Genomic DNA, 25,544 nt, shown 5'->3' with positions numbered 1-25,544 from the left:
TTTTGATTTTCTCTATCATCGTTCACTTCATTTTTTTTAGGTGGCATAGTGAAAAATCTTCATTAAAATCTATAAATTACAAATATAAAACTGAAAAGAAAAAACTTAACTTTTTTTTTGTCAGCACCTAACTTTTCAATTGAAAACTTAGAATATAAAACATAAACTAAAAACTAAAAAAAGAGTAAAAGTTATTTATTGGTTCAATCGTGGTTCAACCGGTATCGGGTTCCAGGGTTTTACGGGTTTTTGCGGATTTCTAAATAATGAGTTTTTCATAAAACTCAAACCGGATTTTTTCTGGGTCACTGGGTTTATTGGTTAAACTGCAGATCCATGTCGGGTTTCAAAACACTGCAATTACTCTAATATTAATGTTAGATACCCAAACTGCATGAGTTCAACTCGTGTTCATGCCTACGGTTATTACAACTTACAAAACAATGCTGTAATATTTCTCAATTAATATACAAAGTATAAGCTAACCAACTGAATCAGATTGAACCAAAATTGTATGTCCAAGCAATATATCTCGCATAAACATTATATGTAACTTAAACACTAAATTAAATGATACTAAATCATATGATTTTTTTTTGGATAAAAAAACCATATGATTAGCATATTAATAACCTAGCGAGTTTTGATTAAGATAGCAATATCATTTAACACGAACAAAGATTGAACTTAATGGTTCAACATTTGAAACGCATTGTCGACACCTTTAACAAAAAACTAGATATCGACCCGCACAACCGTGCGGGTGATTATTTTTCATTTTTATATATATAAATATTTGATTTAACATTTACTATATTACTAATAGTTTAATTTAATATTTTTAAAACCAACAATTTTTATAGTTTGCATGCAGTTATTTAATTTAGTGTTTCAAATTATTAGTGATATCTTTTATTAAAACATGAACACTAACTAAAACCTTAAATTATATGATATTTACGACAAATTCTGTTCAATTTTATATTAACTTAAATGCTAATTTCTATATGATTATACTTGTATTTTAGGTTTTGGTCATACATATATGTTGATCGAATTATTTGTATGAATTTAATCTTTGACTGAATAACCTATATTAAGTACCGTACTTTATAACACGTCCGCTTCATTTAAATTATTAAATCGGAAATTGTAATGCATTGTGTTTGTTTTTGATCTTGTAAACATGAATTTTCTCATTATTATCTATGTTTTTGAGGTTTCTTATGTTGTCTATTGGTGTTAGACTTTTTTAATCCCAAAACTCTTGGATTATTTACAATGAAATTTTCAATGTTAAACTTTTATTTGAAATTATTCATCCATCATACATCATGTTATATAATTAACACTTAAACTTACAACTAAATTTGATAATAAACACACTGAAAACAAAATAATCACATGAAAGATATTTTTTTCAATCATTCATCTGTCATTTATGTTAATGACATAAATTGGTACAATATCTATTGCACAAGATAAAAGAAACAAAAAAATATATATTAATGAATAATATATAGATATGGTCTATATAAAAATAAACTTAATTATCTTTTTTTTTGTAAACAAAGTAGCCATATACTTCTATTATTGAAAATAAAACTAAACCGGCCACTATAATAACAAAAAAGGAATGTACTTTCAAAATAGCATTTCTAGACCGATCATTCATATTGATAGCATATTTTCAGCAGTGTGGTACAAAATTCTAAATTAACAAATCTTAAATATTAGAGATGAGAGACTTAATTGAAAATATTATGTTAAATTAATATCATAAATTAATAAAAATTGTACATGAGTTTAATATAATCAAAAAATTAATTACATACTTAAAAGGTTTATTTTAGTAAAAAATGAAATATAAATTAATATTTTAAATAATTACGAAATTAATATATTATTTAAAAGGTTTGTCAAGTGAAAAACAAAATAAACATTTATATTTTAAATAAATACGAAATACATATTTATATTGTAAAAAAAGATATGAAAAGATTTTATTCAAATGTAATTAAGAGAAAATATAGGAATATCTATTTGATTTTCTTAGAATAGTTAGAATAATTCAAATATGTATAAAAAAATTCATTTAAGTTTTTTTTTAAGGAATGGTCCAACTTAAAAAATCACACATGAAATGATGTTGTGACTTCTATTTTAATAGAGTAGATTTCACTCTTGACTTCAGAAAAAGAATACAAATTTTTTTCACTCTTTTTCCTTTAGCGCCACGTTCAACATTTGAAACGCAAACTTGTCACCTTTATTAGAGATTTTCCTACAGAACACTTCTGAAGTTGTACGTTTATATCTCTGTCAGCGTCCCAATGATGGATGCTCATGTTCCACCTTCGTCACATACTCTATTAGAACTCTGCACCAATCTCCTTCAAACTCCTCTCAAGTCCAATAATGCCCGTTTCACAGCTCAACTGGTCCATTGCCGCGTCATCAAATCAGGCCTCTTCTTCAGCGTCTACCTCATCAACAATCTAATCAACGTCTACTCAAAAACCGGCAACGCTCTCCACGCACGCAAACTGTTCGACGAAATGCCTCTGAGAACCGCTTTCTCATGGAACACGGTTCTCTCCGCCTACGCCAAACGAGGAGACATGAGCTCCGCACGCGAGTTCTTCGATCAAATGCCAAAGAAGGATTCTGTCTCGTGGACCACGATGATCGTAGGGTTCAAGAAGATAGGCCTGTACCGAAAGGCTGTAAGAACTATGGGTGAGATGATGATGAAGGAGGAAGGTGGGGTTGCGCCGACGCAGTACACGCTCACGAACGTTCTTGCGTCGGTTGCTGCCACCGGGTGTGTGGAAACAGGTAGAAAGGTTCACACTTTCGTCCTCAAGCTTGGCCTTTCGAGTAACGTCTCGGTTTCGAACTCGCTGCTTAGCATGTACGCGAAATGCGGTGATGCTAAGATGGCTAGAGTTGTTTTCGATCGAATGGTGGTTAGAGATATCTCTAGCTTGAACGCTGTGATTGCTTTGCACATGCAGGTTGGTGAGATTGATCTTGCCACGGCTCAGTTTGAGCGAATGGCTGAGAAGGATATCGTCACTTGGAACTCTATGATCGCTGGTTACAATCAGCGCGGGTACGACCTCAGAGCTTTAGATACGTTTTCAAAGATGCTTAGAGAGTCCTCCTCTCTGTTGTCGCCGGATAGGTTCACTCTCTCTAGTGTGTTATCCGCTTGTGCAAATCTTGAGAGACTTTCTTTTGGTAAGCAGATTCATTCTCATATCGTTGCAACAGGGTTTGATATCTCTGGGATTGTGTTGAACGCTATGATCTCTATGTACTCGAGGTGTGGAGGGGTTGACACTGCGAGGAGGCTCGTTGAACAGAGAGGCCACGCTGATCTCAAGATCGAAGGCCTTACAGCTTTACTCGATGGGTACATCAAGCTTGGAGACATGAACCAAGCTAAGGTTATATTCGACTCGTTGAAAGACCGCGACGTAGTTGCGTGGACCGCTATGATCGTTGGATACGAGCAGCACGGTTTGTACGGCGAAGCGATAAGCCTTTTCAGATCAATGGTTGGAGAAGAAGGAGGGCAGAGACCAAACGGTTACACGCTCGCGGCGATGCTAAGCGTAGCGTCGAGCTTAGCATCTTTGAGTCACGGCGAGCAGATCCACGGGAGCGCTGTGAAGTCAGGGGAAGTGTACTCGGTATCCGTCAGCAACGCTTTGATAACGATGTATTCAAAGGCGGGTTGCATTGCGTCCGCGAGGCGGGCGTTTGAGTTGATACGCTGCGAGAGGGATACAGTGTCTTGGACGTCGATGATAATCGCGCTGGGACAACACGGCCACGCGGAGGAAGCGCTCGAGCTCTTTGAGACTATGCTGACGGAGAGACTAAGACCTGATCACATAACGTATGTTGGTGTTTTCTCTGCTTGCACTCACGCTGGTTTGGTCGATGAAGGGCGTCGGTACTTTGACATGATGAAGAACGTTGATAAGATTGAGCCTACGCTTAGCCACTACGCTTGTATGGTGGACCTGTTCGGACGCGCTGGTTTATTGCAGGAGGCGCATGAGTTCATTGAAAAGATGCCGGTTGAGGCGGATGTGGTGACGTGGGGGTCACTGCTCTCTGCTTGCAGGGTTCACAAGAACGTCGATCTTGGGAAAGTTGCAGCAGAGAGGCTGCTTCGAATCGAGCCAGAGAACAGCGGAGCGTACTCAGCCTTGGCTAACTTATACTCAGCTTGCGGGAAATGGGACGAATCCGCGAAGATAAGGAAGTCGATGAAAGATGGTAGAGTGAAGAAGGAGCAAGGGTTTAGCTGGATCGAAGTGAAGCATAAAGTCCATGTCTTTGGAGTGGAAGACGGGGTTCATCCGCAGAAGAAGGAGATCTACGTGACCATGAAGAAGATATGGGACGAGATCAAGAAAATGGGTTATGTTCCCGACACTGCTTCTGTGCTGCACGACCTCGAAGAAGAGGTTAAGGAGCAGATTCTGAGGCACCATAGCGAGAAGCTAGCGATAGCGTTTGGGCTGATTAGCACACCGGATAAAGCCACGTTAAGGATCATGAAGAATCTGAGAGTGTGTAATGATTGTCATACGGCTATAAAGTTTATCTCCAAGCTTGTGGGAAGGGAGATAATAGTGAGAGACGCCACAAGGTTTCACCATTTCAAAAATGGGTTTTGTTCTTGCCGGGACTACTGGTGATGATCTAACTAAAAGACAGTGTACAATAATACTTACCAAACGTAGAGATTTGAGGTAAACCAACAAAAGTTTTACTCTTTACTGCTTTAGTATGTTGTATTGCTATGTAAGTTCCATGAACATCATTAGTGAGAATATGACGACGTGGCATGTGAGAGACTCTTTAGTACTAGGAGAGATCATGGTGGTTAAAGGAGAAGGATAATATGAACGATGGAGATGTTTTTGGGAAAGCATAAATGGAAATAAGAACAATTAAAAAATCAGGAAAAGTCTAGGAGAAGAGGAGAATATGTTCTCTTTGTTACAAAAAAGCTTTTCTTTACTTAACCAATTGACTAAGATTATAATTCATAGATAGATACATTATTATTATTCAGAAGTTGTTTGTCTCCTAACCTAACCAGCGACAGAGAAAAGTTAGAGAGAGAAAAGTCTTCTCAAAGGGGATCCGGCGGTCGGCCGGCGCGTGAGCGTCCGTGCCGTCGCCGGAGCCCTTTTCCCTTCGGTAAAATCATCCGGTCATGTCGTTCTTCCTCTTATTCGGTTGCCGTTTGCCGGAGTTCAGATCAGCCACCAACCGGTGTGGTTCCGGTTCGGGAGTCGCGGCGGGGTTTGCGGATAGGAGGGGGGGGGTCAATAGTTCGAGTTCTAGCTCCGGGAGACGGAGGCTCTCACAGATCCGTCGCCGCCGGTCCTTTGTCTCCGCGGCGGGGAAGCTTCTTTAGTTCCGCCGTCGTCGGATCTAGCTTCCGGGGGGTAAAGGCTATCACAGCTTTACGTCGCCGGCTTCAGTCCCCTAGTCTTTTAGGGTTTAGATTTTTCCATCTTTTCTTTTTAGTTTCGGCGTCTAGTTGCGGTTTTGAGTTTTTTTTTTTCTGGTCGCGTCGGAGGAGAGGTTGATTTCCGACGGAAAGAGTGAGGTTGCTTGCGAGGCTTTGGGCGGCTGCGGTGATCGGGGATGGATGAGATCTCGCCACGGCGATTGATTCTCTCCGGCATTAGGGTCCCATAAGCTCTTGCCGATGAAGAGTCGGTGAAGAGGTTCGGATCTGCGGAGTCCCGGTGTGGCCGGTTGATCCTAAGGTTCGATCTCCGGTGAGGACGAGAAGCGGGTGTGACGTGCTGATCTCGCGACACGTGACCCTCGACGTCGAGGATGTTGACACGTGTCCTCGCGACGATAAGACGGATCTGCGAGGCGGCCGCGCTTCACTCCCGTGTGTGTCTAGGGTTTCTCAAGGTGGGCCGCTGGTTTGGGCCCAATTGTGTAACGAATTTTAGCCCGATAGGTTTAGTGGGCTTTTGTTGTAATTTGTTTCTGGGCTTGGCCCGTTTCTATTAATTAAAAAACTATTGACGGAAAAAAAAAAAAAGATAGATACATTATTACATACAAGAGGAGAAGATCTTGGTCGGCATAATATGAATGACATAACCCACACTTGTTTGGCTTACGTGGCAGGTTCGGGCATGTCAACTTGAAGATGACTCACATAAGAGTTCCTGCCCGTTGTGCCCGGAGGATGCTTAGTAACAACTACGGGCAGCTTCGAACACTCTCTCTCTTCTCTCTATATCTGAGTTTCTGAAAACTCTTCATTGATCACACAAAATCTCAAAACACTCTTTCATTCATGAACAGAGCTTATCTCTTCTAGTCTCTCTTTCCTTTTTCTTCCGGTACGTTCTTCTCTATTTCTTGTTCTAAACTTAATTTTGTTTTTCTTCTGTTAACATGTTCTGTTTTGTTTATTTTTGTAACACAAACATGTTCTGTTTTGTATGTTGTTAAAATTTCAGAACTTTTGTGTTCCTCTCTCATATGTGTTATAGTTGTTCCTGGTGTCCTCTTTCTACATATATGTAATTGCTATTGGCAGATCTAACGATTTCATTGAACAACAGAGCTAGCTAACAAAAGAAGGGACATAATGGAGTGGGAGGAACAAGGATTGTGGTCGTCCTTGGTGCTTGATAGCGCTTCGATGCTAAAGCTCACCGCTTCGACTCTAACGGCTACTGTGCTTTCCTCTTTCGTAGAGCTCCTCGCTCAGGCAAGTCTCTCTCTCTGTCTTTACCGAACTTTTTCTCTTTAACATTTCTGTTACTTATTAATTATTAACAAAAAAAATTTAATAGTATTAGACCCAAAAAGAGTTTAAAAGTACTCTCACATGAACCAATTTTTTTTTATATGTTAAATAAATATTTATAGTTGATTTTAAACCAAATAAATAATTGATTTGATGAAAACGATAATTTCTTGTATATGATGGGTTCATGTATTTATCGTTTTCACATAAATTGGACATTGTATATACTGTACAAAACTATCTTGACCGACTTCAAGCGTTGGAATGGGTGGTTGGAGAAATTAAATAAATCTAATTTAATATTGGAAGGGTGTATAATAATAGCTATTTTAGTTGAGGACGGTTGCTTTTCAATGAGGAGAATAAAGATAAAATTATTTAAAATATATACACGTTGTGGGGCCTAATAAATATCAAAAAGGTATATTCCACATATTATGCTACTTCTAGATTAATAATCTTTTTGTGCTACAAGAGGAAGAGAAGCCCATGACCCCAGCTCAGCATTTCTCGGCCCAGTTTAGAATCGTATTATTTATTACTTGAACAATAGATTGTTTGTTTTGATTAAACTGGGATATGAAACTGCAGGTCGCTGCCTTGGAGGGTGATGTTAAAGAGAACGGAGACGAGGTTGTTGATGCAGAGGAAGGCAATGGAAACAATGAAGACGGTGATAGTGGTGATGATGATGGAGGGGAAGACGAAGAAGAAGGCGGTGATGCAGAAGAAGTAGAGGAGACCAAGAAAGGATCAGCAAGTGGTCCTGGTGAGAATGGTGAAGCTGGAGATGGTGATGATGATGACGATGAACCTGAAGGGGGTGACGACAATGACGATGATGATGATGACGACGAAAATGAGAACAATGATGATGATGATGATGAGGAAGAGGAGGATGACGATGGTGGTGAAGAAGAAGAGGAAGAGGAGGTGGAGGAAGAAGAGGAAGAAGATGAGGAGGAAGAGGCGCTACAGCCACCAAAGAAGAGGAAGAAGTAAACAACCCAACCGCTTTGATCTTCTAACATTTTAGATTCAAAATATCAAAAACTTCTTGTGGGTTTTACCTGAAGAGAGTCTTAAGGCATCATCACCAGCTTCTTTAGCTTCCACTGTAATCTCTGTTGTTCCATGAATCAAAAAGACCTTTGTTTACTGTGTTCTATTGCAGCTCCTTGTTCATCAGCCAATCTTAGATATCTATCATATATGCATATCTATCTAAGGTCATCAAATATATAAAACAATTTCAAGGGTTCAATTTAGCTATCATAAAGTATTAAAAGAATTTTCAACCCCGTGGTGGTGTCCGCTCACTTAGATCGAACAATGCAAGCATAACAGAAAAAAGAAGGCTTGGTCATCTGAGAACTCATATGATCCAAAGTAAACTCCATGGAACTCCTCAGGAACATACACAAAACGGCTTTATAGAAAAATTAGATGAGTAACCGACAGACTGTTTATCAAACTGCATGCGACAAAAGTGAAAGTAAATGGTCAAATAAAACCGAAACATACAAAAAAAAAAACTAAAACGAGTATACTGACTTGATACAAATATCAATAAAGACAAAGGGAAACAGAAGAAACGGAGATGGGAGAAAGACAACGCAAAATAGAAATCACAGAACCCACATGTTTTATCATTCTCATGCTCAGCTCACATCATCTGCAAAGTTCGAGTTCAAGAAAACAAACCAAACATCAAAAACATAAGACAAAAAAAAACAAACCAACAGATGGAAACCAAAATGAAAACAAAAGAAACCAAAGGGGCAAACAAACATCAAAATTATATTTAAAAAAAAAAAAAAAACTAGAGAGGCTATAATGAGAAACATCACGAGCAGCTCATGCTTCAGTGTGACTGTTAATATGAAGACATTAATACCAAAACCAGGTGCACGATCAAATCATAAAACTCAATGCAACACTAAAAAACCCCCAAATAAGCCAATAAACAAAACAAAATATGCAACTGAATGAAAACAAAGCTCAAACAACTTTCATCCCCGCCGCCATCACCAATCTTACAAAACCAATAATAAAATGAAATTGAACTCACAAAAATAGCAAAACCAGAAGCTGTAAAAAAGAATAAAGGAAAACCAAAAACCAAATAGAGACTGAAACGGTATGAAAATAAACAAAAACAAAATCTTGGTCGTGTCGCACGACACATCATCTTGTCATCAAAATCTTGAAAAGCAGTCCAAGTAAATATTCATTTAGGCCGTTAATGACAATGCTTAACTACCTCAACAACCTTAACCAATCTTATCTGCTTAATAAGCCTAATAGCTAAGCAACAAGTAAGCGTACCATTAATAGTTCGCGTACCCCTGAAACGAACCACCAGCAGCTTCTGAATCTTTACCACTCCCTTTTCTCCCAGTATCCGAATCCGAATAAGCACTAGGAAGACTCTGACCTCCTCTAAAGTAAGCCCCGAGTGCTCCCGGATCACCAATCCCACCCATCTGACCCAACGCACTAGCCAACATCGGATACATGTACCCTCCTCCACCAGCAGCCACCGCTAAAGCTGGATTCGCCATCATCCCACCTCCATAAACCGGATGGAACTGGTTCCCAATCATAAACGGCGACGCAGCAGCCATTCCACCACCGTTAAACACCTGCTGCTGCTGCTGAGCCTGTCCCAAACTAATCTTCACAGGACCAGTCTGTTCCTGCCCCTTCCCCGACCCAGCAGGGCCCATCGCAGCCAGCTGGCACGTCGCGGTTCTACTGAGAATCCTCTTTTTGGGCTCCTTGAGCGCCTCTCTGGCTCCTCTCCTCGACGTGAACGTGACGAACCCGAAGCCTTTGGCTTTGCCAGTGTTCTTGTCTATGACGACGGTGCACTCCTCGATCTCTCCGAAGCCTTCGAAGACTCCGGAGAGAGTCTCGCGGGTGGTCTCCCAGGGAAGGCCGTAGACGAAGATTTTCCGGTGGGTGACGTCGCGGTCGGCGGCTTCGAGGACGGAGGAGTAGATGGAGGATCCGATCTGGGGAGAGGAGCAGAGTAGGTCGACGAGCTGGTCCTTGGAGTAGGGCTGGAGAAGGTCCCGGAGCTCTTCCGGGTCGAATTCTTGCTCCGATTCGGAGTCGCTGGAGTCGGAGCTTGAGCTGGAAGTGGAGTACGGCGTGGTTGAGGATTCGGGTTGGTTGGTCTTCTGCTTCTTGTTGGTTTTATCGGATTTGACGATTTTGCGCTTCTTTGATTTGTCTAGGGTTTTCGCCATTGCAGAACAGTAGCGAGTTTGTTTTTTTTTTTGTCGGGTAATGAGTTTTTGAGAATCCGTTCTCTATATAGTTATGACGGCGTTAGTAACTTCTATCGCGCGTCTGAGCTTAATTTTGCGGTTTAGTATTAAAATTAGCAGCCAATCGCGATTTGTGAATGCTAAATTTTTAGTATCGGGTCGCGAGACACATCGGATTCGGGTCAGACCCGGTGATCCGTGCGTACGAGGTCCAGATAAAAGACAAGTTACTCATTTTCCAGCGACTTAACACCACACAAAATCATGTCCAGTTCACTGAGGAACTTCAAGACATGTTTGGCTTAAAGACATAAACCTTTCGGACCACCAAACACATATTGAATCTTAAGCAAGAAAACATGGAGACGTGTATAAAACCTTTGCTAGAGAAACTCAACTTTATTCCCAGAGAAATAATCAGGAAGCTTTCGAAAGAGTCTTGAAAAACTTTTGGTAGTAAAGGAAGAAACAATTTAAAACGGGATACAGACTTTCAGACAGCTGCAGATGAAGATACAGACTTTCAGTAGTTATGACATATAGTAGTTAACAAAACCAGATGCGTCTTTGATATGGTAGAAAGAATACGGAAGAATCATAATGGGGATAACCAAAAGGGAAAACAGAAAAGCTAATATGATCATGGTAAGAGAAGTCTTTTGCATGCAAGAAGAACAAAGCAGAACACTATGAAACTTCCAGAGAATAAGAGAACTAGGAATTTCAGCACATACCTCCCTCTCAGAATGAGTCATATGGGGATAAACACCTTGTTTAAAAGACAGAAAGAAAGAACACTATGAAACTAAAACTGAAACAGTATAACCTAGCATTGAAAGTCTGGTAATTCTGAAAAACATCAAGTCCCCCAGCTACCAAATTAGTCATTAGCCTAACCTACCATTCAAAGTCTAATCAAAGAAGACCAGGAACCATCTGATTAGCCAGGAGGCTGAGCGTAAAGGGCATGTTCTATCCTCCTGCATACATTGGCATGCTCCGTTATCGAGACCATGTACATGTCCATAAACCAAAATCTATCCCTTTGTATATATAGCTAACAATAATTCCTTAAACAAAAACGTCTGGGTGGTGTAGTCGGTTATCACGCTAGTCTCACACACTAGAGGTCCCCGGTTCGAACCCGGGCTCAGACATCTCATTATTTTTTGGAAGCTTTAATACTTTTGGTCTTTAATTTAAAAGGTTACCAAATCACTTAGCCAAAAAAAGGTTAACAATTCCTAATACAAGATCAACTCTCAAGTATTCTTTACTTACCTTTTAAGACCCGTTATTAATGGCCCATAGTTCAAAGCCTGGCCCAGACAATTATTCTTACAAAAGAATTATCTAAAAGGTAACTAAAAATAATCCTAGTGGCTAGAATCTTAGGTTATGAATGGGGTTTGCGGGACGGGACGTAATTGATACAGTACAAGTGCGATTTTCAAAATGTCACCAATCAGCAATTACAAAACTAAAAAGGCGGTTTTGTTTAAATACCGCACTCAGCAAAAAAATGTTTTTGTTTGTTCTAGCACGTTAAATAACGCACTTGTTTTATAGCATCTTCGATTTTGGTGTGGTTGAAGTGCGTTTTTAACTGTAGCACTTACGTACTATCATCATTCAATTAATAATATTTACCTGTTACATGAAAACCTTACGTACTAATTGAAGTATTTTAATATATATTTGTTACAAAAATAATTGGTCAACCAAAACTTTAAAATAATATTTCATGTTTTCATGAAAAATGTCTTTTGAAGATTTTTTATTTTTTCTGCGGTTTATAATATATATACATTTGTGTAACTATTTTAATATATATAAAAATATATTAAAAATATATACATTTTTCATTTACACAACTGTTTAGCTATTTTAATATATATATATATATGTTACAAAAATAATTGGTTATCCAAACCGTTAAAAATAATAGTACGTAATTATATTTCTAAAATTCTAAAATCTTACCCTAAACCCAAAACTATACTCTAAAAACCTGAATCTGAAAAAAAATACATGTAATACCAGAAATACACCATACACTCAAATATACTTAATATATACTACTCCCTTTATTTTATATTAAGTGTCATTTTGACCTTGTGCATACAGATTAAAAAAACAATTAATTTTGTATATTTTTTATATAAAAACACAATTACCTATACACCTAACCATATTTCAACCAATAAAAAAATAAATTACTACATAAAATTAATAAATTTTGCATTGAAAATCAAAAATGACACTTATTTTGTAACGAAAAAATTTCTCTACAACGATACTTAATACGAAACAGAGGGAGTATGAGTCTTGGGTCTACTCAAACTTGAACCGAGATTCACGGATCCAAAAAAATTATATCCAATAGGTAGTTTAGTCTAGCTCCAGACCCTGATCCGAACTTGTATTTTTGGGTTGGTTCTGGTTCGGATAAAATACCAAACCCTACTAAATTTTAGAATAGAGATTATAAACATACATGAAAATAATTTTTTAATATATATATATATATATATATCAAAAATTTGTTTGAGATGAATTTTGGTATTTAAATTTTTCTAAATAATAAAGAAAATTTAATATCCATAACACTAAATAAACAATTTTCATTTTAATTATATTAAATATATTGATATTTTACATTATTTAAATTTTTCTTAACTGTTTAATTCCGCACTATAGATTTTCACCAATCAACACAATTCCGCACCGCTAATTTTATCAAAACCGCACTTGTCCCGCAAAACGCACGAACCGCAGTTGAACCGTCCCGCACCTAAATTCCGCCCCGCTTATTTTACTAAATCCGCGGTCACCATTCGGACCCTTAATTACCACAATCTAACAGTTAATTAATGTGAAATTTGCATGATCTAGAAGGGCAAAAAAGTCATTAAAGTAGCTTCGGCCGGCGAAGAAGCGGTGCAGGGTCACATCACAATTACTGGTTTAACGGCAACACATCACCTAACCAACAACAAAACATACAAACTCCAAAACGAAATCGGATCGAATCTCCATTCAACTCTCTCTCACTATCTCTATCTCTGATGGCGGACGAACTGGAATTGTCGCCGTTGGTTCCGCCGTCGCCGATGGTGGATCCTTCCGAGATCGATCTCGAAGCGGGTCACGGCGAACAGATTCAGTGCCGAATCTGCCTTGAATCTGACGGTAATGCCCCTAGATTCGCATTCTCCTTTGATGGGTTGCGTTGCTTTTTCGCCACTGATCGTTGTTGAATGCTTGATCGTCAATGGTTCTGATTTAAGATTATTCTTTACTGATTCAAAGACTAGTGCTTTAAGTGAGAGAGGTTGTGTTGTGTAAGTTTACTTGTTGATACAAGCTCATTCATTGCTCCATGGTGATTAATTTTGTTTGTATGCCAGGTAGGGATTTCATTGCACCTTGTAAATGCAAAGGAACTTCAAAGTATGTTCATCGTGATTGCTTGGATCACTGGAGAGCTATAAAGGTACTTTTTTTTCAACTTGGGTTCACTCTTGGAAGAGAGGTGTTGTTTAGTCAGTATCTCTCATTTTGATTTTGTAGGAAGGCTTTGCGTTTGCACACTGCACGACGTGCAAGGCTCCGTATTATCTGAGAGTTCATGGTGCTGGTGATAGGAAATGGAGGACCTTGAAGTTTCGCTTCTTTGTTACTCGTGACATCTTATCCATCTTTCTTGCTGTTCAGCTTGTAATTCATTTCCTCTTCTCATCTTTGCTTTCTTCAGTTTCATTACTTTTTCTTTCATTTTGTATTATATGCTTTTCTAAATGACTTTCATATTCTCACAGGTGATTGCTGCGTTGGCATACATGGTCTATTTCATAGATAGCTACCAGCAATCATGGCTTCGTCATATTTGGGGTTTTGACAGCCAAGTCACGTTTTATTACATGTGTGGTATGAATCCCAAACTATTCCTAGATCATATAGTAGTTACAATAAGTTTTATTTTTTTGTCACTTAACAGTTAGCTCAAGTTAAGGGGTTTGCAAAGTTAGACATGAGCTGTCAAAGATTATAATTATATAGTTCACTTAGCTCATGAAAACTCATTACTAGAGAATTTTGTCATTCTTGAATTACACATGTGTATCATTTGTTTTCATGAGGATGTTTGTTTGTTTTGCTCAGGAGCTTTACTATTCTTTGCTCTCCTGGGTCTATCTGGATGCTTCATAACTTGCTACGACCGCAGAGTTCGCAATGACTTAGCTCAGCCTTGCCGTGAACTGTGTCTCTGTTGCTGTCAGCCTGGGTATATAACCTTCAACCATACTTCTATCTGTGTCTTATTTTTTCAGTCTTTTCTTGTTAAATAAATGAAATTATATATATTTTCTTTTTAGAACTGTTCCTCCATTAGTCACATAATAGAATCGCGTAAGAGATAACTTACCTGAATATGTAGAGTATTATGTGGTTCTTGTCTATATTGTGTGTCATCTTTCTCTTCTTTCGGACTCTACCCATTTATTGAAACGTTTAATATGCAGGATATGCACAGACTGCCATCTACCGGGAACTATTTGTATGTGGGCAGATTGCACCGCATGTACTGAAGGTTGTGCAAGTGCAGTTAGTGAATGTAGTGGTTGCCTTGGAGGTGCAGGGGAAGCCGGATTGCCATTGCTCTTCATAACGGCATTAGTAGTTCTCGGTTTGTTTACGGTTATAGGTATATTCTACAGCGTACTGGTTGCAACTATGGTTGGACAACGTATTTGGCAGCGCCATTACCACATTCTCGCTAAAAGAATGCTAACGAAGGTAAGATTTTTTTTTTAGCATGGTTTGTATCATTCTATGTTTTTATTACTTTCGATGTTGGCATTTGTAGGAGTATGTGGTTGAGGATGTAGATGGGGAAATGATGGGATCTGAGTGGTCTCCACCCGCTTTACCGTCTGAGCATATCCAGCAGCTGAAGACGCTTGGCCTTCTTTGAAAATCATATTGGCTTGTGATTGAATGCTATGGAAAGATTTTTCAACTGCTTACAGGGGAATTCATCTGATCAAGAGGTGAGAGATAAGACAAAGAGTTTGAAGATTATGAATGTTAGAATCTTAGAGATGCTTCTTATTTGTAAAGAACTTATCCCAACTTTAGAGTCAGAGACCTCCTCCCATTGACAAATTGTGCTTTCATGTTGAATGTTTATTCCTAACGGTTTGTTCTATAGGTAAATATCCAACAAGTGTTGTTTTCTTTGGATCACTTTTGATCAAATGGTTTTAAAAATTCCTCTATTCCAGCAAAATTTTAAATATATTTCACTCAGCAACTTTCTTTTCTTAAAAATGTAGAGTAGTATTTTATATTTCTGTTCTTTGGTATAAAGAGTAATATTTATGTTGTGTTTATTGAGTAGCCAAAATAACAGTGGTATAAGCATTTTGGAATAAATGCAATTTAATAATATAAATGGTATGACATTATTGTGTTTGATTAGTAAAAAATGTATTTAAATGTTTGATTGACAGAAAACACAGTAATTGATACATAATTAATATTTTAATATTTGTTCACTGTTAATGTCGTAATATCTTTATTATTATTAAGTATATTTGAATTTATTTGAACTAATAATTTATATATATTCAATTTGGTTTAAGATAATTTTAGAGACAATTTGTATGAGATAATTGAATACACATTTGGTTTTTGGTTTGATTTCAGTTTGGATAGGGTATACTGGATATGAAAATACATAAATCATTCATGTATTTAATTATTCGATCCATTACTTTTTATTCAATTTTGTAAAACATTTTGTTCAACCAGTTAGTTTTGTAACAAATTTATATAGATTAGTTAAATTTTCTTAGAGATATAGTTGTATTGGATGTTGTTTCTTAAATAGTTATCATTGATGAAATAAAATTGTTTTATGAGTTTTTATTGGATTCTGCAGTCAAACCGTTTACATTCAATGCCTAAAATGTATGTCAATGTTATTCAATAAAATTGGAATGATTTTTTTTTCTTTTTGAAATGTCAGGCAAATCAGACAAAAGAAAGTTGTAAAAATGTGGAAAAAATAATCAAAATTCTTACCTGAACCACATTACAAACCGCGGAATGTGATTGATCTGTAACTAAAGAAATATATGAATGCACTTTAAACTTAGGTATTTTGAGTATCAGTATCCAAAAACTTAAATATATTGAACTCCTTGATCTACGTTTGTCAAATTTTAAATAATATAGATATTTTCAAAAAATAAAGAATTTAGATAGTTGTTAAATTCTTATATCCGAACTTTTGGTTAATTATGATATTTCTGTGTAGATTTTTGGATGATTTTAGATACTGTATTAGATAAAATCTGATCTGAACTAAATCCATAAACCGTCCAAACTTGGTCTAAAATTAAAAAAAAAACAGAATATTCTAATAAATTTTTATTTTTTGTTGGAATTAAAGAAAAGATTATACCAAACCTGCAGTAATGTTTTTTGCATATTTTCTTGTTATATTTTTTATACTTCATGCGTTCATAATATATAGTTTGATTATTAATCGAAAACGAAAACGTACAAAATCGACATATGTTGAAATGGTTACAAAAAAATTTTGTTTTAGAACCTAACAATATATTATTCAACTCTCATGTAGTATCATTCTTCTTCGTATAATATTTCGTTAAATTGCTTGGTTGATGTATTTCTACAATTATTAAAGGTTGTTGTCTTTCCCACTTTTCCCACTTCTTTGATTTCAATATTCTAAGCGGTTTTCTTAATACAATAATTAAGAGACTAAGACAGTATGTGTCTGGTTGTTTCATTTTGTGTGGCCTTTACAGTGAACTAGGGACAAGTTGTCCCCTGCTCTCTTTTTATTGGATCCAGACTCTTTGTTCGTATGCTACTGTTCGAGGAACAAACGTTTAAAACTTAATCACAGATTAATTAAAACAAATTACTCCTTCTATTTCACAAAAATATTTTGACACTTTTTCTTGCTACAAAAAGTGTAATTTTAGAATTCAGTTTACTTTCATATAAATATTAATTGTCAATTACATTAATATTTTTTTGATCAAATGCACTAATCTTATTTATCTAAAACTGTTGATTAAATATATATAATTAATAAGAACATAAATACATTTCTAACATTTTTAATATATGTGAAAATGTTAAAGTGACAATTCTTAATAAAACAGAAAGAATATTATTAAACAATCATAAGGATATGAAACTACCTCAATTAGATAAATCACATATTTGAAGTTCGAGTCTCCAAACGATTATAAAAAATTACAGAGTATTGATGTAGAACCATAAAGAGTCTCGAATACTATGAAAAGTTTTTTATAGTTAAGTATGGTATGTATATATAACTGTCTGTTATAGAATTGTGGGATCATTATATGTGGACTTCTCCATCATATTGATTATGATGTAGATAATTGGTTTTAGTAATTTGCAATATGATGAGACTAACTATTTCTGATATAAGAGACTGACAAAAATAAAATGAAAGGCAGCAAGTTAATAAATTCAGAGTGCTTTTCTTTTGCTAAGTACAAATTCAGAGTGGTCGCCTTTAATTATTAACAAACTCAACATAAAGAGAGTAATAAAACATACGTATACTACTAATCAGCATAATTAAATTTGAAAGTTGAAACCACACAAACACCAGTAATATAATTAAAGTCAATCCATCGACATTTTAGTATACAGCACTATTTAGCACTAACACAAACTTAATTAAATCATCATTCGCATCATCATATAGCCATGGTATATACGTGTATAGATAAAAATATATTTAGAAAGATTACACATAACATGCATGGAATGCATATATATATTAACATATCAATTTTGTTTAAAAAAAAATCATTTGATGTCAAAAAAAAATCATCTGCTTCTTGTTCTCTCTGTATTTATGTTTCAAATCTGAAAATTTTGATCATGATATCTTAACATTTTTACTAAAAAAAAAACGGTTCAGATAGCTATGTTTAGAAACACTTAGTTTGATATATATATATATAATATAGTTTATAATACCAAAACAGTTCTTAGGAAATGAGTATTTTAAAATGTTTAATTAAGTTATTATTTTTCCTTTAAAATCTTGTGTTACTTAATAATATATATATATATATATATCGAATAAATTTGACTATTTATGATTTAGTGATTTTTAAAATAGCTAAATTCAAATTAAAAAGCTTTTTATGAAATGAATAGTTTAACTTATGTCATTTTTCATATGTTCGTGAATGATAAAGTATCAACTCTAACCTCTCTTTCATCTTATATATTTAATTTTTTATGTACTTATTAAAATATATGCTTAGGTTATAATATTATTAAAGAAAAAGTCAAAATATACAATATTATGATATGGTGGGAGATTAGTGGCCAATAAGTCCTTATCTGACTTCTCATTCCCCTTTTATATTTTTATAGTAACATTTATGAAATGCAGTTTATACTAATAGCTTAAAGTTTAAACATTTTGTTTGTGTCATTTCTGCTATCATTGTATATAAGAAATGCATTGTTAATATATATGGTCACATATTAATTAAATAATTAAAGCAAGTACACATTCCTAGTGGTTCGACTACACCAATGGGTTAAGATGAAGACGAATGTGGATAATATTGTATAAAATATACAGTAATACTCTATATGGGATACTTCAATCGGATTTGACAGTGAGATAGTTTTTCTTCTTCTTTTTTGTCAACAAGCATACTTTATTTCCTGATATAGTATTATAGTTTAGTAACAAAAGTCATTAGTATTACATATAAAGCTATAAATTTAAATCAGTTAACCCTAGCATGCTGAAACATGTTATACGTTTTTTAGTATATGTAATAAGGGCTGTTCATGAGAATTGAAAGACTTCAAAGCAAAAACATGTATGGATCATGAAAAACAGAATGTTTGAGAAAATCTTTATTTTTCTACCTTTTTTAGAAATTAGGTTTGTAACTATATTTACTAATGAAGATTTTGTAAGGATTACGGGAAAGGTGAATTTGATCAAACCTTAAGGGTTTGGTTTGCAAACCGATGAGAGTAGTTTAGGAATCACTTTTTTTCAAACAGAGACGCATTCATTGTAAATATGTTTTTTTTATCTGAATAAATTTAACATTCATTCAAACAATTTTATTTTGTAAAATAATTGGTCCATTATTGTAGCAAGCTCAAGCTTCTCTTACTTGTACCCAATGCCGATCGTTCTCATTTGTTATTGTTCAAGCCACTATATAGCTTCTCAAAAAAAACCACTATATATAGGATTTTTTTTGTTAAAGGGTTTGCCACTATATATATGATATATTAATCGAACAAGCAGATAAGATCTATCAATATATGAACATATATCGTTATAGTGATTTACATGGATTTGGAACACTTTAATCTCATTCTTGGTCGATTCCAAGTCTTCCTAATCTATAACTTGCAGTTTGTTTCATCAACAACGCAACATAAGCTTTTTCAAAAAAAGAAAAAACAACAACGCAACATAAGCTTTAAGAAAAACAAAAACAAAAACAAAAACAACAACGCAACATAAGTTTCACAGTGAGTTTTTGTCTACACGCCTTGATGAAGCCAGATTTATCTTCATACTGCATTCGTATTCTTCGACTTGCCATATATACCGGATAGAAAGTTCAACATTTCATGCATCGACCACTAAGTTCTTGACTATCTTGATACCAGAGTTTTAAGCTCCTCTAAAAGTTCATGCAGTAGAACATTTGTCTTAACCGAATTTTGTTTAAGAAAATAATAAAAATTCTTATTAAATATCTATACTCTTCTTGCAATGGTGTAATATAAATTTGTAGATTGGTATAGGTTAAAAAGACTAGTAATGTGATTCCAAAGGAAAAATCACAAGTAGTTGTTTCGATATACAACACAACCAGTATAGTTGCTCCAAAAAAAATTACAACACAACTAGTACTGTGATTTCAAACCAAATTATATATGATACATTTGGCTCATAGGAATCCAATATATATATATATGGTCGGTGATTTTTTAAACGAATGATGACTAGTTTAATTAGCATAATAAGTTAATAACTAATACTAATGGAAGGCTCAACATTATTTATATTTTATCACATGGTTGCAATTGCATAATGTCTTAAGAGCCGACCTTAAAGCGAAGGCCACCATTTTAGATAACGCCTCCTTCTAGTTTGATCTTATTAATATTATGTTTTTGTCACCCACTCGTTTCATTATACTGTAGTTAGATAACTCTGTTAGTCAAGCCAACTAAGTAATTGTTAAGCTCGATGCATTGTTTTTCTCACTCACTAATAAATACATTATCATAAACACCTAAACATGTACTACTATCTTGTTTTCTTTTGAAAAGCGTAAACCATTTTTTTTGAATTGTTGATGAAAGCGTAAACCAACTTGTGGCTTAAATAAGTTTGATTAGTGCTACCATGTTCTTGATTACTTTTGTAACTGAGGTTTAAGTGCTTAAAACATTATCATAGACGACTATATATATAATTTTGTTTTAAGGGCAAACCAACTTGTGGCTTAATAACGATACTCTTTTGTTTTTTGTTCTGCCAACGTATATGAAAGCCATTTTTGATATTTAATTTCTCTTTTTTTTTCCTCAACTCCTTCATTTAAAAAATATAAATGTTGATAATTCATGTGCCTAATGTAGGTTTAACACGTGGTGCGAGGTGTGTTTTAAATCATTACTATCATGAAAACACCAAATACTAGACTTGCACTCGAAGAAATTAAAGAAATATCTTAAAATGATAGGACTATGTTTTTATATACATTTTTTTACGTTGAGAACTTTTATCTAAATAAGGATCCTTTGATCGGGCATAAGGCTTCAATTTACACATAAAAATTTATTTGGCTTTGAATTTTAATTTACTAATTAAATTTTGTAAGAAATATACCTATACAGTTGTATTAATAATGGCACTAAATACTGATAAACTTTCTATTACAAATATAATTGGAATAGTTTTTTTTGTAACAAATTTGGAATAGTTTACTTTCAACTATTCTCTATTTCAGATAAATAATCAATTAAAGAAAGGAAAACAAAGAAAGGAAAAAAGGTAATTGAGCATGGAGAAGCATTATGATGACAATGGAATGATAACAAAACGGTCATAAAGCATGAGTCGTTTCTCTATAAATAACGACATTACTCTTCATCATTAGTTCATAACCAAGTTCATCTTAATTTACTTATTATTTTCAACACACTTAGTTCTTCTTTGGTTTTAGTATAATTAACATAATAAAATGTCGTCTATTGGAGCAAACTACGCACAACTACAAGTTATGCAGAAGAAGCAGAAGGACAAGATGATGAAGAAGAGACTCCAGAAGGAGAAAGATGGCGGCAGCATAGACGGTGGAGAGGGAGACAGAGTTTCTTCCGCTGCCACTGGAAAGAGTGGTAATAGAATATTTCCGGTCAAGTCTTCTCAATCGACGACTTACGAGGAAGAAGTAGAAAGACACCAGTAATTGTGAGATTTGTCTTCTGTTTAGCAAGACTTGTGTCTCATCATCTTTTCTTTTATGTCTTTGTGTGTGTGGTGTGAAGTGTGATATAAGTGGTCGCCTTTGTGTCTAGGTTTTTAAGTTACGTATTTTGTGCAGGTTTGCTTTGTTGGGTGTTGATGTTGGTAAGTTGCATTAAAAATTATCTGTTGAATGTTGATGTTGGTAAATTGTATTTTTTTTCGTATATGTATGTTCAACCAACTTGTAGAATAGTTATCTGTCGACAATTTCTTTTTTTTTTCGTTGATGTTCAATCAATCAGATTTCGTTGGCAAAGTTTTGTGGTTAACAATTCTTGTTAATAAAAACACTTGTAAGAAAACCATTGTGATCTTAATCTATATCAATTTGTCACAAATATTTTCGAAAATGATTTCATCAGAAGACCTAGAATATTTAGGTATCGACTAAACCTTGGTGTTGGTAAATGGTCCATTATCGAATCGCATGTATAAATTCAAACGATTCTGATGCACTTAGAGAGTTAAAAACATTCGAGTAGTTATTTATTTTGGTTCTATCGATTGACCTAATTCATTTGGTCTAAGCCGGTTTTTTAAAGGAATGCTTTGATAAATATGTAACCAGAATTCTTTGATGTAACTTGTATGAATATTTATAAAGTTCGTCTAAAATGTGTGTGACATTTTTATGAATTTGATTTATATGTATATTTAGGGAAAAAAATGTTTTAGTTTTTTTTATTATATTTAGAAAATGTGACCCTTTTTAAGAATTTTTTTAGTGGATAGTATATAAGAAAATATTTTTTCAAGTATATAACATCTTTTGAAAATTTACGAAGATGCTAGTGGCCAGAGTGGAAAATATTATTCAAATATCACAATCACCGTTCCAGTAAGATGTGGACCTCGATACTCGTTATGGAAAGTTGCATCAGGGTCCAAGTATGCTAGTGGCCAGAAGTACCACAGGAGTAGGACTAGTTGACCAGAAATTTTACGTATTTGGAGGGCAAGAAGCAAACAGATCCAAGCGGAAGTGTTTGACACAAGGACAAGGACTTGGGAAGTCGTGCCAGGTCCCCGTCTGATAATGCCATATACATGAATGTCGGTGACAAACCCGTCGCTAGACAGAAAGGTTTACGTGAGGAAGAAGGAACAAGTCATAGGGTATGAGTATGACCCAAGAGATGGTAAATGTGAAAAGATTTTACACCAAAAGATATAAACTGTAGGACACGCGTGTATGTGATAGACAAGATTCTCTACTTTTATCACCCTTGTGTTGGGTTAATGTGGTATGGCTATAACAAGAAGGAATGATAGTTAAAGGTTTGAAATGGAAGCTCGAAGAGATCTATTTCTACAATGTCAAAATGGCTGAATACAATGGAAAGCTGTTACTGCTTTATGTTCAAGCGTACTTGTGCAAGAAAAAAATAAAGGGAGATAATTTGGTGTGCAATGGTCGCATTGGATAGAAGTGGAGTAGTAGAGGTTATGGGGAAGCTTGAGTGGTTTGGTCGCTTACTTTCCGTTCCTAATAATGTTGAGATTTTGCATTTACTACGTCGTACGCATTAGTTAAAGCTATCTATGGATGGAAAATGGTCGCATTTAGGGATTTGGAGTTAAATAGAGCATAGAGCTTATATTATATTTTTGTTGTAATTAAAGATGATGTTGTTATAATGATATTTAATACTTAAAAGTTCATCAGACGTTTGGTTTGTTTTAAGGTGGATCTTTATCATATTTTCCTCCCGAATGATAGATATGTTTGGCCTTTTTTGTTGTTGTTAGGAATGTGAATTCCATTTCAAAGAAATGTGTAGGTGATACAAGAAACCTGAATCAAAAGATTGCTAAATGTGTAGGTAAAACATAGCAAAATGGTAACTAGGAGCCACAAAAAAAGGTAAAAAAAGATCCTTTGGTACAGAGATAGATCCTCCTATATGAGCCACAAAAAAAAAGATATTTCTGTTTTGGCCTTCATACACTATATTTTCCTTTATAATTTTTATTCGCCTTTTTCATGAATTTCATCAACTTCCGACGTGAAGAAAAGTATAAAATTGAAATTATGCCAGTTAGAGTCTTTATTGAACGAATCCAGGAGCAAGCTTAGATTACAAATTGATTGTCGACGATCTTGTATTGCATTGGTTGGAGACCTAACCAATGAGACCACTCTATGTCTCTAGCATAATGGTCTCATTGATTAACTAAAATTGAAAACCTTATCAAGTTTCGTAGATTAACTAAACTAACATTTGTTGTGTTCTAGATCTTATAAGTGAACATGAGTCGCCTAAGGCTAGTTATGTCTTGGGACGGTGTTTGAGATGGTGGAAAAGAATGAGTTACCTTTAGAATTTCATCTAGTGCCCGAATGAATTTATGCATCTCACATTTACAAACTCTCAGCTGAGCTACTCACCATTGCATATTCTATAAGCACAGAGATTCTAGAGTAGTGGGCATTACTTACTCGGATCAGAAGTAAAGTGGATAACGCGAGCATTACGCAATATACTCGCTTTTTAGCCAAGCTTTTTTTTTCTTTTTCTGAGCAACACGTTTTAGCTAAAGCTTGAGGAACCAATAGTGTTTGAATGATGGGAATATATAATATTTATTATATCGCTTGGTTAACTAAGCAATTTGAATGATTAAAACTTCAACAAGTTTAGATTTGGGATATACAAACTTCTCAAAGCTGACTCTAAAGATAAAATTCTTACGGTTTTTAAAAGATGCATGACAAACAATCCAAAAGATAACAAACATTGTTCACCGTAACTTCTTCAAAGCACCATTAAAACACGAGAGTCACACTGATATTAACAACTACATTTTCTCCTAATATTTCGAGCCTGCCTGTGAGATCTACAAGAAAGGGAGGGCAGCGAGTCATTTATTAGGACAAAAGAAGATGATTTTGGCCAGTTTATATGCTTTTGGGATCATAATCTTCATGATTATTGTGAATAATATATATGGCATGAAGAATAATTGGCGATGCATGACGAAAGAGCACATGTGCATCACATGGTTATCATTATTTGCATATCGTATGCTTTCATGAGCATAGTTGTCGATAGAAACAAAACATGCGTCGAATTCGAAGAGAGAACTTTGAATGTTTAATTTATTCCCATTAGCTAGGCATGAGGCCATGTGCTTCTTTGTTCTCCCACGTTATATATTTTACCACTTTGGGACAAAAGAACTGCTGTCAGTTTTCGGACAGCGTAGAAAGATCATGTCAAGGAAATAATTTACATGTGAAGGAAGCCACATATAAAAAAATAATATTACATCTTTATCCACGGGAAGCTAATTCTAATTGATTGTGATGTTGACAATTGTTTTTAGTAAATTTTCATAATCGGTTTGGTGGTACATACCTTTACTATCACCATCTTAATGGACCAATCAATCGAGTTTGGTAACTAATCAATATATATAGGTCATATAACAACTACTACAAATCTAATCATTTTTTTCAACATAGGAAGAGAAGAAGCCGGATAGTTTGGCAGAAAAGCAAATAAAGACAATAAAACTTAAAAGATAAAATTTAAAACAATAAATAAACAAAAACGTAAGATGTTTAATTAAATTTGTATATTTCTATTTGTAACTACATAATTAATTATATTATAAATAAATAAACAAAAATAGAAAACTGATTTTTTAATAGTATGTTAACAATAATGTGAACAAAAACTTATACATTATAGTTAAGTTTATGATATACTCTCTTTGTTTCAAAAGATTGATATTTTAGAATTTGTATACATATTAAAAAAATATGAAATTTTGATTATCAATACATTATTTTCTGTAACTAACTATTTCTATAAGTTTTAGCAAATAGACTTTCAAT

The 25,544-nt window shown here is 34.8% G+C and overlaps 5 protein-coding genes and 1 non-coding gene across 7 annotated transcripts; 5 read left to right on the top strand and 1 right to left on the bottom strand.

The window, feature by feature from the left end:
• Positions 1-730: 730 nt before the first annotated feature.
• LOC106368711 (pentatricopeptide repeat-containing protein At2g22070) lies at positions 731-4,868 on the top strand. Its single transcript, XM_013808733.3, has one exon. It carries the CDS (start codon positions 2,334-2,336, stop codon positions 4,716-4,718), a length of 2,385 nt encoding a protein of 794 aa, XP_013664187.2. The 5' UTR covers positions 731-2,333; the 3' UTR covers positions 4,719-4,868.
• A 1,297-nt stretch (positions 4,869-6,165) lies between these two features.
• LOC106368713 (phosphopantothenoylcysteine decarboxylase subunit VHS3-like) lies at positions 6,166-7,972 on the top strand. The gene is made up of 3 exons (XM_048741530.1): positions 6,166-6,401; positions 6,627-6,775; positions 7,406-7,972. The coding sequence occupies exons 2-3, from the start codon at positions 6,653-6,655 to the stop codon at positions 7,814-7,816; spliced, it is 534 nt and encodes a 177-aa protein (XP_048597487.1). The 5' UTR covers positions 6,166-6,401; positions 6,627-6,652; the 3' UTR covers positions 7,817-7,972.
• Positions 7,973-8,231: 259 nt separating this feature from the next.
• Positions 8,232-10,138, bottom strand: LOC106368712 (UBP1-associated proteins 1A-like). 2 transcript variants are annotated; one of them, XM_022692406.2, is made up of 2 exons: positions 9,143-10,138; positions 8,232-8,288 (listed from the first exon to the last, which is right to left on the bottom strand). In XM_022692406.2, the coding sequence occupies exon 1, from the start codon at positions 10,066-10,068 to the stop codon at positions 9,145-9,147; it is 924 nt and encodes a 307-aa protein (XP_022548127.2). In that variant the 5' UTR covers positions 10,069-10,138; the 3' UTR covers positions 8,232-8,288; positions 9,143-9,144. The 2 variants fall into 2 exon arrangements, with proteins under 2 accessions (XP_022548127.2, XP_048597486.1); XM_048741529.1 differs by having other exon boundaries at positions 8,232-8,489; positions 9,161-10,138.
• A 1,034-nt stretch (positions 10,139-11,172) lies between these two features.
• On the top strand, positions 11,173-11,246 carry TRNAV-CAC. The gene has a single exon. It is a non-coding gene; the product is annotated as a tRNA-Val (tRNA).
• Positions 11,247-13,021: 1,775 nt separating this feature from the next.
• On the top strand, positions 13,022-15,363 carry BNAA09G42830D. The gene is made up of 7 exons (XM_013808732.3): positions 13,022-13,281; positions 13,500-13,585; positions 13,663-13,809; positions 13,911-14,019; positions 14,254-14,377; positions 14,616-14,889; positions 14,960-15,363. The coding sequence occupies exons 1-7, from the start codon at positions 13,158-13,160 to the stop codon at positions 15,065-15,067; spliced, it is 972 nt and encodes a 323-aa protein (XP_013664186.2). The 5' UTR covers positions 13,022-13,157; the 3' UTR covers positions 15,068-15,363.
• A 5,961-nt stretch (positions 15,364-21,324) lies between these two features.
• LOC125578544 lies at positions 21,325-21,922 on the top strand. The gene has a single exon (XM_048741528.1). It carries the CDS (start codon positions 21,417-21,419, stop codon positions 21,642-21,644), a length of 228 nt encoding a protein of 75 aa, XP_048597485.1. The 5' UTR covers positions 21,325-21,416; the 3' UTR covers positions 21,645-21,922.
• The last annotated feature ends 3,622 nt before the right edge of the window (positions 21,923-25,544 follow it).

The sequence above is a fragment of the Brassica napus genome, chromosome A9 (genome assembly GCF_020379485.1).
Source record: "Brassica napus cultivar Da-Ae chromosome A9, Da-Ae, whole genome shotgun sequence".
Lineage (NCBI taxonomy): Eukaryota > Viridiplantae > Streptophyta > Magnoliopsida > Brassicales > Brassicaceae > Brassica > Brassica napus.
This window is presented reverse-complemented; position numbering and strand designations above follow the sequence as displayed.

Bases quoted from the DNA above. Each gene is read 5' to 3' on its own strand.
- LOC106368711 (XM_013808733.3), top strand. From the start codon at position 2,334: ATGATGGATGCTCATGTTCCACCTTCGTCACATACTCTATTAGAACTC.
- LOC106368713 (XM_048741530.1), top strand. From the start codon at position 6,653: ATGGAGTGGGAGGAACAAGGATTGTGGTCGTCCTTGGTGCTTGATAGC. The intron at 6,776-7,405 runs GCAAGTCTCTCT...ATGAAACTGCAG, and splicing joins TCGTAGAGCTCCTCGCTCAG to GTCGCTGCCTTGGAGGGTGA.
- LOC106368712 (XM_022692406.2), bottom strand. From the start codon at position 10,068: ATGGCGAAAACCCTAGACAAATCAAAGAAGCGCAAAATCGTCAAATCC.
- BNAA09G42830D (XM_013808732.3), top strand. From the start codon at position 13,158: ATGGCGGACGAACTGGAATTGTCGCCGTTGGTTCCGCCGTCGCCGATG. The intron at 13,586-13,662 runs GTACTTTTTTTT...TTGATTTTGTAG, and splicing joins ATCACTGGAGAGCTATAAAG to GAAGGCTTTGCGTTTGCACA. The intron at 14,378-14,615 runs GTATATAACCTT...TTTAATATGCAG, and splicing joins CTCTGTTGCTGTCAGCCTGG to GATATGCACAGACTGCCATC.
- LOC125578544 (XM_048741528.1), top strand. From the start codon at position 21,417: ATGTCGTCTATTGGAGCAAACTACGCACAACTACAAGTTATGCAGAAG.